A 21,859-nucleotide genomic window follows, 5' to 3' on the forward strand; every position below is an offset into this window, starting at 1 on the left:
TAGGTTAGAGAGCCTCCTTACAGCCAACCCGGCAGGCAGCATCGTTAAGCTGGGTCGCTAATTAGCCCCTCTGCTCTGATCAATAATCAGTGTGATTGCTGAGTGAGGATCCACCACTACGGACCTGCTGGAAGGGGTGTAAACACTTTGGCTTGGATATTTGTCAGTGCTGATGCTTGGTAAACAAAGTAATCAGAGTGCCTGACTGTCTCCCTGGCTCTCAGTGCACTGCACTTGACTTGACAAGATGACGTGAACCCAACCTCACCTCTCTCTGGAAGGGGATTCTTTGAGCCAAAAAAAGTAGTAATCATAAAGCCTGTCATCCATTTTCAGATTCAAGGAGTGATTAGCTTGACAGCCAGGGAGAGAGATTCAGAGAGAGAGATGGAGAAATGTAGAGAGGGAGAGAGACGGTGGGAGTTGTAGGATGGCAGACACCTGATTACGACCACCTGCAGGGTCTCTCTCTCCTTCCTGTCTGTGTGTCTGCACCCTGATTGCAGTATGTTGCCTGAGGCATTGTGCCATTTCTGCCGGGCTGTCACTACTGACCTCAACATACGCTAGCGCCTTTCGTCCAATCAGCAGGCCTCATCTGGCTTGCTCTGGCCAGGGTCTCGGCAGGGTAATTAAAAGGGAATTGTGTCTAGTTGGCTTGTCGCTGCTGGTTGCTGGTCACCGGGCAAATGGACAGACAGACACAAACAGCCAGGGCAGCTTCTCTTTCTCTCAGTCTCTATCTCGGCCAGCCAGGTGGCAGCGACTCTGCCATGCCGCCTCAGTAGAGGACCTGTCAGATTAGCTGATGACCCTTTTAATTTTACTCTGCCGGGGGCCATAATTGATATTTCTCGGGAAAGGTTAATTGTAGCAGTGATCTGCTTAAATTACAGTGGAAATCTGGAGACCGAGGCGAGCCATGGTGTGCTACGCCACCAGGGACTAGAGCAGGCAGAGTGGCAAGCTGCTAGTCAAGTGGATTACACCCCACAGGCAGCCATCCGCCATCAGCCATCCCAATTGTTTTCAGAGATGGGCTTGTAGAGGACTGATAGGATGAGGTGGGGAGGACTACCTCCTACCTCCTCGTCTGACTGTGGCAGTGTGGCTGCCTCCCATCTGTCCTAGGAATATGGGTTGCTGCCAAGCCAACACGCCTCACATGGCTTGTCTGTCTAGCTCCCACCAAACAACATGTGCTCTCATGTTGGCAGACCCAAACAAGCAACTTCATCATTCGACCGTTATGTGCAGATTGTAAACAATGAACAAAATGCTCATGATTTTGGTAACCACTTTTCTGCAGACTGTTGTTGGATACAGGTGTTACATCATTGCGGAGGTCATGACTTTCAGGCGGACATTTTGGTTACTGCCAGTGCTGCTTTGCATACATTAAATGGATTCCCTTTGTGTGAATTGAGGGGCGCAACTTTGGTTTTAGAAGTGGGACACACATATATACATATATATCTATATATCTATCTATATATAAACTACCGTTCAAAAGTTTGGGGTCATTTAGACATGTCCTTGTTTTTGAAAGAAAACCTATTTTTTTGTCAATTAAAATAACAAAATTTATCAGAAATACAGTGTAGACATTGTTAATGTTGTACATGACTATTATAGCTGGAAAAGGCAGATTTTTAATGGAATATCTACATAGGCGTACAGAGGGCCAATATCAGCAACCAACCTTCACAGAACAGCACAAACTGGCTCGAACCAGAATAGAAAGAGGAGTGGGAGGCCCGGTGCACAACTGAGTAAGAGGACAAGTTCATTAGATTAAACAGATGCCTCACAAGTCCTCAACTGGCAGCTTCATTAAATAGTACCCGCAAAACACCAGCCTCACCGTCAGAGAGGAGACTCCGGGATGCTGACCTTCTAGGCAGAGTTCCTCTGTCCAGTGTCTGTGTTCTTTTGCCCATCTGAATCTTTTATTTTTATTGCCCAATCTGAGATATGGCTTTTTCTTTGCAACTCTGCCTAGAAGGCAAGAGTCCCCGAGTCGCCTCTACACTGTTGACGTTGAGACGGGTGTTTGCGGGTACTATTTAATGAAGCTGCCAGTTGAAGACTTCCACCTGACATCCTACCTCGGCGCATACCTGGTTGACAGGGGAGACGGATGTCCCTTGCAGGGACCCAGCACCTCTCCTCCGAGCCATAACCCAATCCAGTCAACCAGGTACTGGAACCCCCTGCCCCAAGGTCGAACCTTCAGGAGATGCTTCACTGTGTTAGCCGGTTGGTCGTCGATGAGATGGGGGAGAGGGGTGGGCCTGGAAACGGGTGACAAAGGGCTGTGAGACATGAGTTTGACCCTGGACACAAGGTGGGATGTATACGAAAGGTACGGGGCAACAGAAGACAAACAGCAGAGGGGCTAATGATCTTGGAGATGGGGAATGGGCCAATAAACCGGTGTGAGAGTTTGCAGGATTCCACCTGGAGGGGCAGATTTCGTTTGGATAGCCATACCTTCTGCCAGAGACGATACCGGGGAGCCGGGGTCCGATGTTGATCCGCTTTTCGTCGATACCTGGAGGTGATCTTGAGGAAGGCCGACTGGGCTCTCCTCCAGGTATGACGACAGCGGCGGACAAACATCTGGGCAGAAGGTATGCTGACCTGCTCTTCCTGCTCAGGAAGAGCACAACAGCTGCTGGCTCCAGGTGGTGAGGTTGGCGGAGACCTGCCAGTGCAGGGTGGTCTCGAGGTCCTGGTTTGCTCGATCCGACTGGCCGTTAGACTTGGGTGGAACCCGGAGGATAGCCTGGCCGACGACCCAATGAGGGTGCAGAATGCCTTCCAGAACCAAGACAAGAACTGAGAGCTACGGTCGGAGACCATGTCCACGGGCAGTCCATGGATCCGGAAGACATGCTGCACCATGAGCTGAGCATCTCATTGGCAGAGGGTAACTTGGGGAGAGGAATGAAGTAGGCGGCCTTGGAAAAGCAATCCACCATGGTAAGGATGGCGGTGTTGCCATCAGACAGGGGAGACCTGTGACAAAGTCCAGGGAGATGTGAGAACAGGGGTGATGAGGGACGGAGGAAGCCAGCCGGGGCTTGTCGAGGGGTCTTGTTCTGTGCACAGACCTTGCAGGCAGAGACAAAGCGGTGACACCGGTACCATTGTAGGCCACCAAAAGTGTTGTCGCACGAAGGCCAAGGTCCGCCAGGAGCCTGGGTGGCAGGCAAGCCTGGAAGAATGGGCCTACTCCAGGACCCACGGAACGGACAGCGTCAGGCATGAACATCCGGTTACCTAGGCCTCCCCCCAGAGTTCGGCTGGGACCACTGTGCCTTTCGGATCTGTTTCCCAATACCCCGACTGAGTGCCATTGCCAGGCATGAAGTGGGAAAGATGGTCTCTGGCTCCGGGGTGGTAGCCGTGGGGTTATAGTGGCGTGACAGGGCATCCGGCCTGACTTTCTTGGAACTCGGCCGGTTGGAGAGGGCAAATTGAACCGGGTAAACAGCAGGGCCCTTCTTGCCTGCCTGGAGTTGAGGCGCTTGGCGGTGTGGAGATACTCCAGGTTTTTTTGTGGTTGGTCCACACCATGAACGGATGTTCGGCCCCTTTGAACCAGTGCCTCCATTACTACAATGCCATCTTAACCGCGATTCCCCACATCGTAATTCCTCTCTGTGGCAGTGAGGTGGGGGAGAAGAAGGCGCAGGGATGCAACTTAAAGGTCCAGGGTAGAACATTGGGACAGAACAGCCCGAACTCCGACATCCGAAGCGTTGGCCTCCACCATGAACTGACGGGACGAGTCCAGGTGAACTAGGATTGGAGCGGTGGTGAACCGGTGTTTAAGCTCCCGGAATGCCGCGGTCCGCGGCCATGGACCACATGAACAGCGAATTGTGGAGCGATGGAACTCGTACTTTCTGCCTTAACGAACAACTGGTTCTCCAGAAGGTGCTGGAGAACCTGCCAGACACAGAGCACGTGTCCGGGAGAAAAGATGAGGATGTCATCAATGTAGACAAAGACGAACCAGTTCAGCATGTCACAGATAACATGGGTCGCTGGAGCCAGGAGAATCCCAAAACCACAGGGATCTGGGGGGACATGATGAGCAGGAACTGAATGGTCTCACTGTGATTCCCTGACACACGTAGGTTGATGGGAGTGGTCTTATGGTTGACCCGACCTATAGAACGCCCGTCCAACGCTCTAACATCTGCGGGAATGGAGAGGGGCTGAGTGGGGATGTTCAGCTCGGAAGCCAGTGTGGCCTCCAAAAGGCTCTCATCGGTCCCAGAGTCAATGAGGACCTGGAGAGGTTTCTCCACAGCAGAATGATATGAAAAGGGGTGCGAGTAAGGGAAAAGTAACCAGAAAAGTTCCCCATATTGCCCACCAGAGTATTCACTCCTACTGGTGAGCCTGGTATTTTACCGGGCACGAGGACACAAAATGACCAAAAGTCCCACAACACAGATCGCTCCTTGTGCTGATCCGGTGATGCCGTTCCGCTGGCGACAGCCCAGCCCTGCCTAGTTGCATGGGCTCGCGACTCTCGAAAAAGGTTGGGAAATCTTGGGTGGTCTCGGCCAAGGGCCCATCGAGGACTTCTCGGATGACTCGGAGGCGAGGTGGAATCCCTGGATGAGCGAGTGAAATCGAATTTCCTCTCACAGTCGCCCATCAATGCGGATGGTCAAAGCAATAAGGGAGTCAAAATCTGTGGGTAACTCCCGAGCCGCATCCTCGTCCTTAACCTCCTCCGAGACGCTGTGCAGTAACATGTCGAACAGTGCTTCCGAGTCCATGCGCTCACAGCTGCCATCGTGCGGAAATCAACCACATAGTCGGCCACAGTGCGGGCATCCGGCCGGAGCTGGATTGGCTTCCAGCAGCTTCTCTGCCGTAGAACAGGGCATCAAAATCCTTCCTCACCTCTCCCACGAACTCCTCCAGGCTCGCGCATATGGCCGGCTGCCGTTCCCATACGGCGGTAGCCCAGGTGAGAGCCCTTCCAGACATTAGCGTGATGAGGTAGGCTATTTTGGAGCGATCCAAGGGGTAGGAGGAGGGCTGAAACTCGGAAATGAGGGCACACTGAGCTAGAAACGCCCGACAGGTGCTTGGCTCTCCATTACAGCGTTTTGGAGGAGGTAACCGGGTGGTGCTGCTAACTGCTGAGTTGCTGAGGAGCGGTGGGGTTACCACTGTGGCAGGCTGCCCCCCAGATGACCCGCGGAATTGCTCCAGCGGCTTGTCCAACACCCGGTCATGGTGCTCAGCCAACGTTTGGACCCACTCCATCAGCCCACGAAGCAATTCCTCGTGCCTACCAATGGATGTTTCTTGGGAGAAGATGACATTGTGCAGCTGGTCTGGGTTTGCTGGGTCAGTCATGGCCAGTTCGTACTATCGAGTGTGAAGGTAAGACCCAGATGCAGACCACATCGAATAAACAATAGTTTAATATTCCAACAGGGGCAGGCAATAGCAATTTTATTTGACCTTTATTTAACTAGGCAAGTCAGTTAAGAACAAATTCTTATTTACAATGACGACTTACCTAGGCCAAACCCGGACGATGCTGGGCCAATTGTGCGCCACCCTATGGGACTCCCTATCACTGCCGGATGTGATACATCTTGGATTCAAACCAGGGACTGTAGTGACACCTCTTGCACTGAGATGTAGTGCCTTAGACAGCTGTGCCACTCGGGAGCCCGAAGAGATACTTTGTCTCTGATCTAGAAAACTTATTTGTAACACTTTATGATTACCCTCTTCATAATGCATTGCGAGCACATGTATAATGCGTTATGATCTTTGCATAATGCATTATAATGTACTACATATTTTTTCTATCATTTTATACTGTATAATAATGTATGCTTCTTCCTCTGTTTCTCTCCTCCAGATCAAGGCCCTGCAGGTACGCCCAGTGAAGCTGGATGAGGATGGGGCCATGCAAGAGTTCAACAGACCCAACAGGAGCATCTCTAAAGAGCACCACAGTGAGGTGAGAGAGACCCTCTAGTCCTACCCCCCAGACCATCAGGCCCCAATACCTCCCAACCACCACACTTCCAGAATCCCAGACCATATCTACCTACCTTGTTGCAACACGGTTAACTAGGGCCATTACTCTCCCAGACCCTTCAGAGCTCCTAGCAAGAGACCAGGCCAGCGGCAGACTGTCCAGGGCTGAAGGGCCCTGAGGAGGATGAGAGAGAGGGGGCAGAGAGGCAGCAGTGAGAGGGCAGCTGGTGCAGTAGCTCATACTGGCCCAGACTCACACCTCATAAATCCCCATGCATTAGAAAACTTGCCTGGTCAACAGAGACAAGCAGGAAACGATTATCTAAGACACACAGACACACAGCCATCACACTACGTGTTCTTCTCAAATTGCACCCTATTCCCTATATAGTGCACTACTTTTCACCAGGGACCATGGGGCCCATTGGGAATAGGGTATAATTTGGCATGCAGCCTAGATGCCCCTGCATTATTAAAAGCCTGCTATGGTTATGTAGATGTGACCTAACACCGTTCAGCCAGGTGGTAGCTGACCCTCGCCGAGTTAAAAGGTTAAAGGTCTTTCCAATTACTGCCGAGCCTGTGTCCATATGCTAGCACATTTAAAAGGTGAGTGGCTTGCGTAGTAAATGGAGGCAGCTAGGAGGTCGGTTGGTGCTAGGGATGAAATAATGCAATTTAGATACAGAGGAAGTAATGAGAATTTATGCAAAATCCCCAAGCGGCTCATTTTAAATGAATGTAGAATATGCTTCCTAACTAATGCCTGTCAACCGGGCCTCCCAAACCTCACTAAATTCAATCAGACAGTTAATTTAGCTGCACAGAACGGGGGGAGCATGGAGGGAGAGGGGGGGTTTGCTGCTTCTACAGCTGAAGAAGTGATCGAGGAAAAATGATGGAGAGAAAAGATTTTAATGAACTTATTAAATGCGTTGTTCAAGCTATTCAGAATTCCAAAAGAAAATCTAGAGATGTGGAGAGAGGGAGAGAAAAACAAACACTCCCCACCAACATTTTATTTTCCCTTCCCTTCGACCTCCTTTTCTAAGCCTCCTCTCTCTCTTTCTCTCTGCCTCTCTTGTCTCCCCCCTGCCATTCCTCATGAATTTGTGTAAAAGGCTGTTTTTAAATAAAAAAGTCAGGAGAAAGAGCCGGGTTTGACAGATAAAAGGATGCTGGCGGATGACAGTTCTGACAGGGAAATGCGGCAGTGAAAAGGGTGTTGGGGGTACGGGAGGGTAAGGGGGAGAACTGTTTAAAATGGCATGCTGTAATCGCTGACGGTGTTAGATATGGCATCTCTCTAATCTCCTGCCAAATAGATGGTGCAAAGACACTGATCGCTGTAGCCATGCCATTCATCCCTATCCATCTCTCTGAAATATAGCTTGGCTCTCTGAGAGAGAGAGAGAGAGAGAGAGAGAGAGAGAGCGAGGGTGATGGCCACTACTGGAGAGGAAGGACTTCCTATTTCTAATAACACTATTTTCCTTTTTCAACTCTGCCACTGCATTGGACATTTTCATTAAATACATAACGCACATTTAATATCCACATCAAAGTGGTCCCAGGCTGTAAGCGCTCTCAACTAAATATGTACTGTACTGTACCCACGATTCATGAGTCAAATGGATTTTGTGTTGTTGGACTGCCAAAAGGAAACAGAGACAATCGAGAAGCTTGCTGCCTCCTCTCCGTACTGAGAACAGTCATGCATCAATTTAGGAAGCAGCAATAGAGACGTGCGTGGAGATGTTGTTTATTCATCTCCACGGTAGCTAGGGTCTTGTATCTGTTTACGTTGACTAGGTAATTCTACCCTTGGCTCAGCTGGGCCTAGGCAGAAAGCTGCCGTACAGGCAGGGATTAGGGAAATGTAGAGGGAGATTTTCTCTGCATCTGTGTTAGTGTGGGGAGGGAGTTGGAGGGGGGAGGGGAGATGGGAGAAGGGGTAAGAGAACACTACTGCTGGGGTCTCACCCATCCACACAACCACCCACACTCTTAGAAAAAAGGTGCTATCTAGAACCTTAAAGGGTTCTTCGGCTGTCCCAATAAGAGAACCCTTTTAAAGAACCCTTTCCGGTTGCAGGTAGAACCATTTGCTTCCAGTTAGAACCTTTTTGGGTTCCATGTAAAATCCTTTCTAAAGAGGTTCTACATGGAACCCTAAATGGTTCTATCTGGAACCAAAAATGGTTCTACCTAGAACCAAAAAGGGTTCTCCTATGGGGACAGCTGAAGAACCCTTTTGGAGCACCTTTTGTCTAAGAGTGTAGATCTTCTGGAGAGCTGTGAGTCCTGCTGCTGGTTGCATGCTGGTTGCTGGCCCCGTCTTTTTTTAATACACTTCACGCTCCGCCAAGCCATGATTGGCCCCTTTAAGTTCTCGCACCTCAAAAACCAATAGTCTGTCCCGTAGGAAAACCAACCGCCCTGCATGTCACCGTGGCTTTGAGGGTCCGGGGGAGGGGGCGTGGAAATGGGGAGAGGATTAGGGGGCGGATTTAGCAACATTTCTGTTCTCCGGGGCTGTTTAGTTAACCCTAAAACACCGCCAGTGTCCTCCACACCCCCACACCCCTATGCCTCTCCCCTATCCCCCCCTTCCTCGCTGCTGCGTCTCTGGGGCAGGTTCTTAAATCCTTTTGAAGTCTTAAGCGCTGCAGAAATCCATTGAGAGCCATGTATAATGGCTTTTAAGAGAGAGTGTTTAGCTATATCCCGACCCCATGGCTTATGAACCGCTACCTGCTTTAATGGATTTTTTCCCCTCTTCCCTTCACCCGGACTAAATCCAATGGATTGTCCCTCATTATCATTTAAATAAGACTCTCTTTCTACTCCAAACGCTCCAACTTGAATAAAACCTGCATAGTAAGGCTAATTCCAAATGGGTTTGGCCTACCACTACTGACACACACACATACACACACACACACATACACACACTCATGCACACGCACGCACACACACACCAAATATGTTGTTCACTTTATCCCCTTTGTGTCCACATACATGGCCGGCTCTGCCCTTCTGCCCTCCACCTCTAGCCCTCCCTCTCTCTCTCTCTCTGGCAGTGGAGACAGACGGGGTGAATAGAGAGGGAATAGTCTTTTGATTCCCGCAGAGCTGACTTTCCGGTTCGCCATAGGACACCTCCCTAATCGTCACAGTGGGGTTGAGTCTGTGAATCAGAGGGAGCAGAGGCACTGATGACGGCTAAAGCACAGAAGCAGGTGTGGGAAGGAGGGATGGAGGGAGAGAGAGATGGATGGAGGGATTGGAGGTACTATGGGCAAAATTGGTCTAGCAGAAAAGTCCCCTCCTGAGACTGGAGGAGAAATTGCCAATCGAAACTGAGAAGTAAAAGGGGGGGAAGTGGAAGGTGTGGAAGGAGAGGGAGATTGGTATTCTGAGTGAGAGAGAAGAGAGAGACCGAGAGAGAGAGACAGAGAGACAGAAAGAGAGAGAGACAGAGACAGGGAAAGATAAAGAGAGGGAGCGAGACAGAGACATACAGAGAGACAGGGAAAGAGATAGAGAGCATCTTTCTTCAGTCTGTCTGGCCCCTCACTCTGAGTTGAACCAGGATGACTCTGTCAGGGGCCTCGTCTATTAACAGAAGCAAGCACTGTCAGCATACGCATGACAGTTTTATTATGCAATGTCAGTGTATTTGACATTATAAGTGCACAAGTTACATTCATTATTGGATTTGCCCACACATGCAGTCAAAACTCAATTTTGACCCTAAACTACACCCCAATACATATACAAATCAATGAAAGATGGGTTTTTAAGAGTAATGCAATGAAATGGTATACAGTATTTAGGCAACACCAATGACTTGATCACTCCAAAAACACATATTTCAAAGTGTTTTAACGGCATGGGTGCGGGGTGTTGTCAATCTTAAGCATTGATATTCAGTCGTAAGCATTCCTACCATTGTATTTTCCTTTGAAGTACTACAGGAAATCCCGGACTACAAAAGCAAAAACAGCCACGTCACGGATACCAACGTCACGCTTCCGGACAAACTAAGGGCAAGGGCAGACTAAGGGCAGACACACTGCCCTATCCCATCTGGGCAAAAAGAGTACCTATGTAAGAATGATGTTCATTGACTACAGCTCAGCATTCAACACCATAGTGCCCTCCAAGCTCATCATCAAGCTGGAGGCCCTGGGTCTCAACCCCTCCCTCTGCAACTGGGTCCTGGACTTTCTGACGGGCAGCCCCCAGGGGGTGAAGGTTTGTAAACTGCATCTCCACTTCGCTGACCCTCAACACTGGGGCCGCATCAGGGTGTTTGCTCAGACTTCTCCTGTAGTCCCTGTTCACCCTCGACTGTATGGCAATGCTCGCCTCCAACTCAATCATCAAGTTTGCAGACGACACAACAGTAGTAGGCTTGATCACCAACAATGACGAGACAGCCTACAGGGAGGAGGTGAGGGCACTCGGAGTGTGTTGTCAGGAAAGCAACCTCTCACTCAACGTCAAAAAAACAAAGGAGATGTCGTGTACTTCAGAAAACAGCAGAAAAGCACCTCCCAATCCACATCGAAGGGACAGCAATGGAGAAGATAGAACGCTTTTAAGTTCCTGGGCGTACACATCACAGACAAACTGAAATGGTATACCCACACAGACAGTGTGGTGAAGAAGGTGCAACAGCGCCTCTTCAACCTCAGGAGGCTGAAGAAATGTGGCTTGTCACCCAAAACCCTTTACAGATGCACAATCGAGAGCAACATGTCAGGCTGTATCACAGCCTGGTACGGCAAATGCTCCGCCCTCAACCGCAAGGCTCTCCAAAGGGTGGAGTGGTCCACACAACACATCACCGGGGAAAACTACCTGCCCTCCATGACACCTACAGCACCTGATGTCACAGGAAGGTCAAAAAGATCAAGGACAACAACCGCCCGAGCCACTGCCTGTTCATCCCGCTATCATCCAGAAGGCGAGATCAGTATAGGTGCATCAAAGCTGGGACCGAGAGATTGAGAAACAGCTTCTATCTCAAGGCCATCAGACTGCTAAAAGGCAATCACTAACTCAGAGGCTGCTGCCTATATTGAGACTGGACACTTTAATAAATGGATCACTAGTCACTTTATTAAACAACGCCACTTTAAATAATGACACTTTAATAATGTCTACATATCTTACATTACTCATATCACATGTAAATACTGTATACTGTATTTTATACCATCTACTGCACCTTGCCTATGCCGCTCGGCCATCGCTCATCCATATACTTATATGTACATATTGTCAGTTACCCCTTTAGATTTGTGTGTATTAGGTAGTTGTTGGGGAATTGTTAGATTACTTGTTAGATTTGTGTGTATTAGGTAGTTGTTGGGGAATTGTTAGATTACTTGTTAGATTTGTGTGTATTAGGTAGTTGTTGGGAATTGTTAGATTATTTGTTAGATATTACTGCACTGTTGGAACTACAAGCACAAGCATTTCGCTACACTCGCATTAACATCTGCTAACCATGTGGATGCGACCAATAAAATTTGATTTGATTTGATACCCTTGACTCCAGTGGCGTCATTTCATTTGCACTGCAGTAAGCAGTTGTTTTGAGCAAAATACCCTTTTCATATCCCTCTCCCTAGTCAAGGCCATCCAAAATTAATGGCAGTGACGTTTTTGCTAGCTAGTGCAGGTCGGGCGCAAGCGGGGAGGGAGAAGGTTAACGTGAATATTGATATTAAAGCGTAGCGGCTTCATCATGTCTGTGTCAGCGGCTGGCTCACGGTCCCTAAAGGTCAACCCTGTTCTCCTCTCTCTCTACAGAGCTCCACTCACTCGCTGTCAGGCCGGGGCTACTCGGTAAGTGACATTTTCATGCTTCATGGCTTTACGGCAGAATTACAATCTCAAACGGCTCTCTTTATTGCCCCGCCGCTCGACACTTTAATTATGTTAAATAGAGTAATGGAGAAATCATGATATTAGGGACATTACTCCTGGATGACTGACTGATTAAATTGTAGGAAGGAAAGGAAGAGGTGCATCCCGAATGGCACCCTATTTCCTATGTAGTACGCTATTTTTGACCAGGACCCTCTGGTCAAACGTAGTGCACTATTTATGGAAGAGGATACCATTTGGGATGCAGCCAAGGTGTCCTGCTCTACCGTGGGTAAATGTGGCTCTTTTATTGACATCCATCACATCAGGCCGTGCAGGAAGGCAGCCATTCAGTAGTTCTGCAGTTTAAGTGTTGGAGGAGATGTCTTCCTGCCAACTACAAGCCATTTGATTCAGTTGTCAGACAATATGCTTAAAAGCCTTTAAAAAAGTGAGTGACTGCATTGTTACATACCCCCTCCCCACACAATACATTTAATATCATATGCGCCCTTATTCTTTCAGAATACCCATAGCATAGCTGTTCTAATGTAGCCCTATCTTATGAATAGGGGAAATATAACTGCTTTCACATTCAACTCTATACTTTCATTACCTTTGAATTGAAAATGTATTATGCGTTCTTGTGTAAAGTGATACATCTTGTCATCCCAGTTCTTTTATACAGCACACTGTCTCACTTTGTGTCACTAGGAGACTATTTTTACCACTTGAAAGCATATTTTGCAGACTACACAAGTCAACAGGATGTGTTTTTTTTAAAACCTTATGAACCTGTTCACTTATCATTATTTCCAGGAAGCTGATGAGTATTGTTTCAATTATGAGGTTCAGAGTTGATAGAGGCAGTCTTGAGTCTTGTTGTTGTCCTTGCTGTCCTCTACATGAAGGGACAATTTCTAGAGAGACATTTTTAGCTCCCATTACACCACTAGACCTGCCTGCGAGTGACATAAGGCAATTCCTATCGTAGCTTTGGTGTGCTCAAACAAATAAACAACATCTCTAAATGGGTTTGTCACTGCTCAATCAGGGGAAGAGTATCTGCTGAGGTAGCGCTTAAAGAGCCGAACAAAGCTTAAGTTAAAATACAGTGATCTGTGTGGGGTTTTATGGTGCTTCTGCGTGGAAATGGAACATGTCCCTTTCCTATTCCCTCACGGCTGCATACTCTCGCAGAGATGAAAACAAACAAGACCTCCCGGAAGCTGCTGCGGCCCTTTGGCTCGAGCTGTCAGTTTAAGTCTGGTGGAGGCAAGGAAGGATGGAAGAGGCCCCCTCTTCATCTGTTCTTTATGGAGAGAGAGGGGGGGGTGATATTATTGAGGGTAGGAGTAGGATCGAGAAAGGTTGAGAGAGTAGTAGGAAGTAAAGGAGAGGAGAGAGGGAGGAAAGTAAGAAAAAAAACCTAAGAAAGTGCACAGGAAGTCTGACATTGTCAAGCGCCTGCCCTGCCTCCCTATCTGATGGTGTGTGCTGCGCTGCAGTGTGGTGGAGCCCTTTGGGCTGCTTGTGGGCAGACTGACAGAGGGTTTGGCACAGGCTTCTGGGGCCATGCAGGAGCCCTTATCAGCAGGTGCTCCGGGCTCTGTGGTAGGGCCTGTCTGAGAGAGAGACAGGGAGGGAGAGATGAAGGCAGCCGTTGTGGGAGGAAGGGGGGAGGTGGTGGAGGGTTGGAGGGCAGGCACACAGAGAGGAGGCACAGACAGCTGGGTTATCTGATGGTCAGCCCTGGGCTCTTATCACCATCTCCTGGCCTCGGGGGGGTTGTTATCTGTCACAAGGCACTAAGAGGTAAAATCCCAATCTCTCTTGACTGTTTGTTTTCCGCTTCTATAGGAGATAACACCTCCACTATTTCCCTACCATATGTCTTTGCTGCTGCCTGCCAGGCTTCTATATCTAATGCTGCCTGCCAGGTTGCTATATCTAATGCTGCCTGCCAGGCTGCTATATCTGAGAGGCACATTTGAGACATAAAAGAAGACATGGTTCAGATTTAGACTCAGATTTAGAAATTGGAGCTTTTGTAGGACTGAGGCTGTAGCAAATTGCAATGGTTGTTAAAGAATATAATGTTGGAACAGACTTTTTATATGTACATGTTGGCATGTATTATTGGGTAACACTCAAACACTCCTTGCAGCCAAGATTATAATAAATTGTTCCAAGTACATTTTTGCGATACCAATTCCAAAAAGAGTCAACGTAAAAATATATCCACAGGGAAAAGCACACGCAGGATATCAAAGTTATATCCTTAGTATTTTCATTTATTTAGAGCCAACACATAAACACCCAACTTTGATATCCTGCCTGTGCTTTTCCCTGTGGATATTATTTTATTGGGTAACACCCCTGGATCAATCTATACATGCGTGGGTGTAGATTAGAACGTGCAATATGGTAAGTTCTCCATTTTCCATTGGACTGGCATACACAAGCTGTACACATAGATTTTCTGAGATTCTTTTGTTTGTTGATGACTGTACCCACCCCCACCATCCATACCCATCACTCCTTACACTAATCTGTTGAAAACTTGACTGTTGACAACAGTCGATATGCAGCACAGCCACAGAGCACCTCAATCAGTCTGAGGTAAAATGTGGAATAGTTTATCAGGTCCTGCTTCCCTCTCCTCTCCTCTGTGTTCTGCTGGCTTCATTATAGTGCCACCCATGTTGGGAAGACAATATCTGGTCCATTTCCTCAACTGTTCGCTACCTGCTTGTTTTTACAGGGGAGAAGAGAAGAAGATGGGCCCTGGCCTAGGTTTGTCTGGTGATTGATCTTTCTCTCTGGGGCTCTCGATAAAAACCTCCAGTCCTCTTCTGTGCCTCGCTCGGCGAGATAGGCTTTAAGAGACGGAGGAAAATGTCAAAATATCTTGGTGCGTCTATCTGCTCTTCCAATCTTCTCCGCAGGCTTGAAACGGAGCCGAGGAGGGAGACAGTTCACGGAAAAAAACGAGCTCCTTTTCCTTTTCTCCAGATGAAGCGATTGAGCTTCCCCCAGCCTAGCCCACTGAACCACTGAAGGCCCAGTTTCTTTTCTCTTCACATTGAGAGTAGATAGACTGTGCTCTGAGGTGTGGCTGGAGTTCTGGTAGGTTTTGCGGGTTTATGGTCTATCAGTTGCATTTACACTTTTCTTGTTGGAGGTTACAACCTTAGCTGGTCTGTCTAGATTGAGCTGGAGTGCTTGCAGCTTTCAGACACCACACTCTGGTTTATTTAAGCGTATTTTACGCTAGTTGAGTCAACACTCAAACACAGCATTCGCAAAGTCGTCTGTGCGTTTTTTAAACAGCTTCATTTAATTGATTTGGCATTCATGACCTACGCTTTGTTCCAAATAAATGTCCTTGTCTCACTGATGAGGTAAAAAATACAAGAAAGTTCTTTGTCAAATACAAGGATTATGTCACTTAATTATAATCGGCACTATTACAAAGCTTCACGCTTTATTTAACAAAATGACACAGATTAAATAAACCGATTGTTATAAAAGCCAAGGAGGGAAATCGAGGGAAAGGATACATCATATTTCATGTGATTTTACTATAAAACAATAAATAAAATAATCTCGCTCAGTGAACATAACGTCACACATTAACCACCGATACAGTACATAACCCAATGAGCTGTCTTATAGAGAAAGGTCCTTTCCTTTCACCTACAATAAAACTCTCTCTCTCCTTTTTCTCCCTCTCCAAAATAGATTTGTCTACCCTGTCTCACCTTTAAATTCCCACCTCCCAGACCCCTGACTGTTCGACCGTAGTTTCCATCATCTTGCAGGTGTCTAGCTACATACCAGCGGCCCCTGCCCATGGTGAAAATTAGTAAAAGAAACGAATAGCCCAGCAGGACAGGGTTGGAGCCCTGACATTGTCCACCCCTCTGGTGGGGCGGTATCTGTCAGGGGCGCTTCATGAGGGTTGTCTGGGTTGAAAACCCTATTTGTTTATCCCTGTGTGTGGGCCAGCTTCAGAGCAGGGGCCTGCTGCTCCCCTCTCTCCGGGGAGCCCGGCTGTTGCCGCTAGCAACAGATAAAAATGGCTGTTAACCACAGCAGGGCCCACAACACATCAATCATGTGCTCCAGATAAAGGCTTTAGGCTTCTGGAGGCCCGCAACTCTGAATGGCGGGGACTGACAATCCCCTTTCCAGTGACTGCACAGCCCCTATGGTGGTGGAATGGAGGAGTGGAGGGGGGCTCCCAATCATTCAGTGAGAGGAAACTTAATTTTCACTCGTGGACAGCTTCAGCTCCGTTTTGTCCTAATGGAGATGCCATTTAAAATCCGCCAACACAAAAGGTACTCTGAGAGAGGTCATTTGAATAAAAAGGCGACATGGTGAATTAGTGTAGGCCTGGCCTCAGAAACCGTCGGCATAGTTCACTTGTTCTAAATGAACTCTTAATTGCTTTTGCCCACTTGCCTTTGCTCTTAAGGCTTTGTGCAAGAGTTGGGGAGTTCGGCATCGCTGCATACCTGCATATGCCTTTTAGAATGAAATTGAGATCAGTGATTGAAAAACAACTTAGAACTAGCTTAGAGGGCTGTGAAGTGATTTTGGCCCTGTGGTATTTTTCACTAGAGGTGATTTTAATGGTTCATTTCAGCCCTTTCTTTCTCAATCCAAGTAGAAATATAGTAATGGCATTGGTGGTCAGAGAATGTACAAGGCTCTAAGTAAATCGAATAGATTCTAAAAAGAATTTCAGTGTTCTCATCAACCGTGATAGTTATTTGACATTGAAACACAGGCAGAAGCCGTAGCCATAATGCAAATAAGTGTTTGTTTTTCCAATACAGCCCCCACTCTCTCTTGGTCATCAGTCTTGATTTGTCATAGTCGATGCCCCCCAACTCACATTGGCCCCACTAAGAAAAAGGTCTGTCTGTAATGTACAGTAACTAAGTAACGATGCTGTCAGGATTTGTATACCGCTGGCTCTCCACATTAACTTATATGGCCGCTCTAGACAAATAAAGTGATAATTCCACTCTATCATATGTTACATACACCACAATCAAGGCCCAATTACATGCTACTTTCATTTATAAAAGCTCTGAACGCAGACTTGAATGCTTTAATGAGCGCTGTAATGAACGCTCAGGGTGTTTGGCAATTCTCCTAGATGTTACTGTGGCTTTTATGGCCCATTATAACATACAATTTGCATCAGCAAATTACAATGCTCGATATCATTATCCAACCGTAGACCTGATCATAAATTAAACCTCCAATTACAAACCTCTATCTGCCTGGGGAGTGATTCTTTGGCTGCATTCTCACCGGGGGAGAAATGAAGGAGAGAGAGAGAGAGGCGGAGAGAGAAAGAGAGAGTGGGAGAGAATAGCCTCCAATGTGTTGTGAATAACTTACTTCATCAGTCAGAGGCATTCATTCCCATAATCGGCCCTGGCTCTTTCTCTCTGCCTCCTCTCCTCCCAGCTCAAAGCTCAGAGGCCACATTAAAAGCGCATTAGTTCCCAAGCGGTGGCCATCTTGGTCGAGAGGTTGTGATGCAAACACTTCTAACCCCCCCCCCCCCTCCAAAAAAAATCATAATTGGCTATAGGTGGGTGATGACGTGGCAAGTGGCAGCGTGATAGGCACAGCTTGTCCGATGAATTAATCATCAGATGTAGGATTAGCTGATAAACTGCGAAACAAACATCCTAGAAAACCTTGAACTATTTATTGATCAGCATTTCGATATGCTTGAAAAAAGAATCAGAAAAATCTAAGCGAACAAGAGAAGACCTCTCCCCGGGCTCTGTGAGCAAAACTGAAGGGAAGCCCCCGTCTAATTTTCCAAACGCAACATTGGAGAAGGATTTGTTTTATAACTATGTCTCTAGAAGATAAAGCATTGCTTACACACATGAGCGAGCGGTTTAAAAAAAATGCATCTATTGCCTGAGCTACTGGGGGAGGATGAGGCCTTAAAAACTAAAAACAGGAATGAATTACAGTAATAAAATGATGAAAGAAATACGAGCTGAAAAGAAGATGTTGAAAACTACCGTGGTCTCCCTAAAAGACACTACGGAGAGGTTATGGTATGAGAATAAAACAGTGAAATCAGAATTTTTTGATCTAAAGTATAGAAGTATGAAGAGTAATGAAAACGACAACTGTCAGTCAGTGGATGAAAAAGTCATGATTTTCATGAAACATAATCTCTCGATGGCAAACGAACAGGTGGATGCAATTGATTTTCAATGGGCTCACCGTTTTGGTGGCAGAGGAGAGGGAAGGCCCAGTCCGATAGTAGCTAGGCTAACTCACTACAAATGAAGATTGCCTTAATACATCAGGGTAGGGAACTGAAGAACACCCCGTTCTCTATTAATGAACAATTTCCCCATGAAATAGTGGAGAGACAACGTGCCCTGTTTCCCACCTTCAAAAGGCTCCGAGATTCTCAAGATGCGCTAGTCTGATGAAACCAAGATTGAACTCTTTGGTCTGAATGCCAAGCATCACGTCTGGAGGAAACCTGGCACCATCCCTACAATGAAGCATGGTGGTGGCAGCATCATGCTGTGGGGATGTTTTTCAGTGGCAGGGACTGGGAGACTCGTCAGGATTGCGTCAAATATTAACAGAATAAAGTACAGAGATCCTGCGCTCAGGACCTCAGACTGGGGCGGAGGTTCACCTTCCAACGGGACAACGATCCTAAGCACACAGCCAAGACAACGCAGGAGGGGCTTCGGGACAATTCTCTGAATGTCCTTGAGTGGCCTAGCCCAGACTTGAACCCGATCTAACATCTCTGGAGAAACCTGAAAATAGCTGTGCAGCAACGCTCCCCATCCGACCTGACCTTGAGAGGTTCTGCAGAGAAGAATGGGAGAAACTCCCCAAATACAGGTTTGTCAAGCATACCCTAGAATAACCAATGCTGTAATCTCTGCCAAAGATGCTTCAACTAAGTACTGAGTAATGGGTCTGAATACTTATGTAAATGTAATATTTCAATTTTTTTATTTTTTATAAAATAGCAAAAATGTATTTAAAAAAATGAAGACTGCAGTAACATAGGAAATCCAAGGTTGTTTTTGAGTTTCAAATTATATGGCCTAATTTTTGGTGGATGTACAGCAAATAGGAAACAAATATCATTTAAGATAAAACTAAATATATATGAATAGATCTAATGTAGGGCTAGGATAAAAACCTGTCTAGGTTCTTTACTGGAGTAGGTCTACACGATCCTATAATAATTGGTGTCATTGTCTTTTTACATTTAAAAAATAGATCTCAATCTTGAGGATGTATTGTTCTGATACACACCAGCAAATGGATTTGGTATTGTCAACAGGGTTGTTGTCTCTATTAGTGTGCGGCTGGCTGGTTAACACTGGGTTATAATGATTAAAGTTCATTTTTTATTTTATTTTCTATTTCACCTTTATTTAACCAGGTAGGCTAGTTGAGAACAAGTTCTCATTTGCTACTGTGACCTGGCCAAGATAAAAGCATAGAAATTTGACACAAACAACAACACAGTTACACATGGAATAAACAAAACATAGTCAATAATACAGTAGAACAAAAGAAAACACAAAGTCTATATACAGTGAGAGAGAGTAGAGCCAACATAATTACTGGCTTATGGAAGCACTTCTCCTAGCGAGAAGTATATTATATTTTTTACACAAGATATATACACTACCTTTATATCTTTAGTTCGTAATGTCATGAGCCTATGTGTAATACAGCCGAGGTTTTGTGTTGTGTGTGTGTGGGGGGAAGGGTGGTTTTATAGGTTTATTCACCCTAGATTGTCATACTGCATGTGCTTCTTTGCGATCTTGCCATGGCTGTGTCAGGGTAGACTGTAAGTTCAACTATCCCTTCATGGGTAGTGTGAAACCATTCATGGGTCGTGTGAATCCATTCATGGGTCGTGTGAATCCATTCATGGGTCGTGTTAATCCATTCATGGGTCGTGTAAATCCATTCATGGGTAGTGTGAAACCATTCATGGGTCGTGTGAATCCATTCATGGGTCGTGTGAATCCATTCATGGGTCGTGTGAAACCATTCATGGGTAGTGTGAATCCATTCATGGGTCGTGTGAATCCATTCATGGGTCGTGTGAATCCATTCATGGGTCGTGTGAAACCATTCATGGGTAGTGTGAATCCATTCATGGGTTGTGTGAATCCATTCATGGGTAGTGTGAAACCATTCATGGGTCGTGTGAATCCCTTCATGGGTCGTGTGAATCCATTCATGGGTAGTGTGAAACCATTCATGGGTCATGTGAATCCATTCATGGGTAGTGTGAATCCATTCATGGGTAGTGTGAATCCATTCATGGGTCGTGTGAATCCATTCATGGGTCGTGTGAAACTATTCATGGGTCGTGTGAATCCATTCATGGGTTGTGTGAATCCATTCATGGGTAGTGTGAAACCATTCATGGGTCATGTGAATCCATTCATGGGTAGTGTGATGCATAAGACACATATTAACTGGCGGTCATTAGCAGCTGTTAAAATGTTCCTTTTTCTTTCTTCCTTTTGGCCAGAATTTAACAGGATATAATAAGGACTACATATGTCTCTCTGCCAATAGGCAGCGTGCATGTAATTGACATTAAGAACTGGTCTTGCAAAATTATGTATGACCTTTTCTCTCTCTCCATTTTTTAAATATTTTTTCGAAAAATCTGATTCAATGAACTGAGCTGGCTGGGATGACATGCTTATAGCCTTTTCTAGGATTTTCTTAAAATGTGCATGAATCTATAATATTTTGCTGTTATTTCTATTATTATTGTTATTTCATTTTTCTGTTTTCCATATTATTTGGCTAGTTTTCTCTTAAGAAGCATCCCCATAGACATATGGGGCTTTGAATGTGTGAGTGAACTAGGTTATTGTGGGACTGCCCATATTTCCCTCTGGCCTACGCCAATTGCCGGCCAAAGGTCTGATGAGCTTAAGGACAACAGACCTCCTAGATAGGGGGGAAGGTTTTAGTGTGGAATTGGAGAGGACAATTGGAGGTTTACACATTTGCAGCTACAGTATGGTTAACAGTGCAAATAGTATGGTACAGCTACAGAACCAGTTAAAAGTTTGGACACACCTACTCATTACTCTACTAATTTTTCTTTATTTTTACTATTTACTACATTGTAGAATAATAGTGAAGATATCAAACTATGAAAGAACACATATGGAATCATGTAGTAACCAAAAAAGTGTTAATAAACAAATCTAAATATATTTTATATTTGAGATTCCTCAAAGAAGCCACCATTTGCCTTGATGACAGCTTTGAATCTGATCTCCATCAATTAGGACTGGATATTGATTCATCAAATCTAAAATGTTTGAACATTTTTGCTCAATCTTGCATGCTTTCTCAAACAGCTGTAACTGTTAATGCATTCATAAATCAGTCCTTTTTTGAGCTGGTCTCTGGGATGTAACAACCGTTGAGCATCTGAGCGTATGGTTGATTGTGGGGAAAAGGGGTTGAGTGTGTAAGAGTGTGTGTCTGTATCCCATGTATCTGTTGCAAGGGAGAGTTATGGACAATATAGGATAATTCACAATAATTGTTTGGCAAAATAATAATTGCTTGACAAAAATGTAATGTAATGCAATGGCAACCCTGGTAATAGGTAACAAACCTTTGCATGAACTGCCGACGTTATAACACATGTTGATTGTTAATGATGGAAATTATGATACGCAAGATTTTTGAATATATACAGTACCAGTCAAAAGTTTGGACACCTATTCATTCCATGGTTTATCTTTATTTGTACTATTTTCTACATTGCAGCAATTAGACCATGAAGGCCTGATTCTCAGTCTCCACTGAACAGTTGATGTTGAGATGTGTCTGTTCCTTTAACTCTGTGATTCACTAATTTGGG

The 21,859-nt window shown here is 46.0% G+C and overlaps 1 protein-coding gene across 1 annotated transcript in view; it reads left to right on the forward strand.

Annotated features, from left to right (window-relative positions):
- LOC135543262 (autism susceptibility gene 2 protein-like) overlaps positions 1-21,859 on the forward strand; it is a 414,672-nt gene that overhangs the window by 154,015 nt on the left and 238,798 nt on the right. The window contains 2 exon segments of the mRNA XM_064970405.1: positions 5,909-6,010; positions 11,857-11,892. Coding sequence (XP_064826477.1) covers positions 5,909-6,010; positions 11,857-11,892 — 138 coding nt within the window.

The sequence above is a fragment of the Oncorhynchus masou genome, chromosome 1 (genome assembly GCF_036934945.1).
Source record: "Oncorhynchus masou masou isolate Uvic2021 chromosome 1, UVic_Omas_1.1, whole genome shotgun sequence".
Taxonomy (NCBI): domain Eukaryota; kingdom Metazoa; phylum Chordata; class Actinopteri; order Salmoniformes; family Salmonidae; genus Oncorhynchus; species Oncorhynchus masou.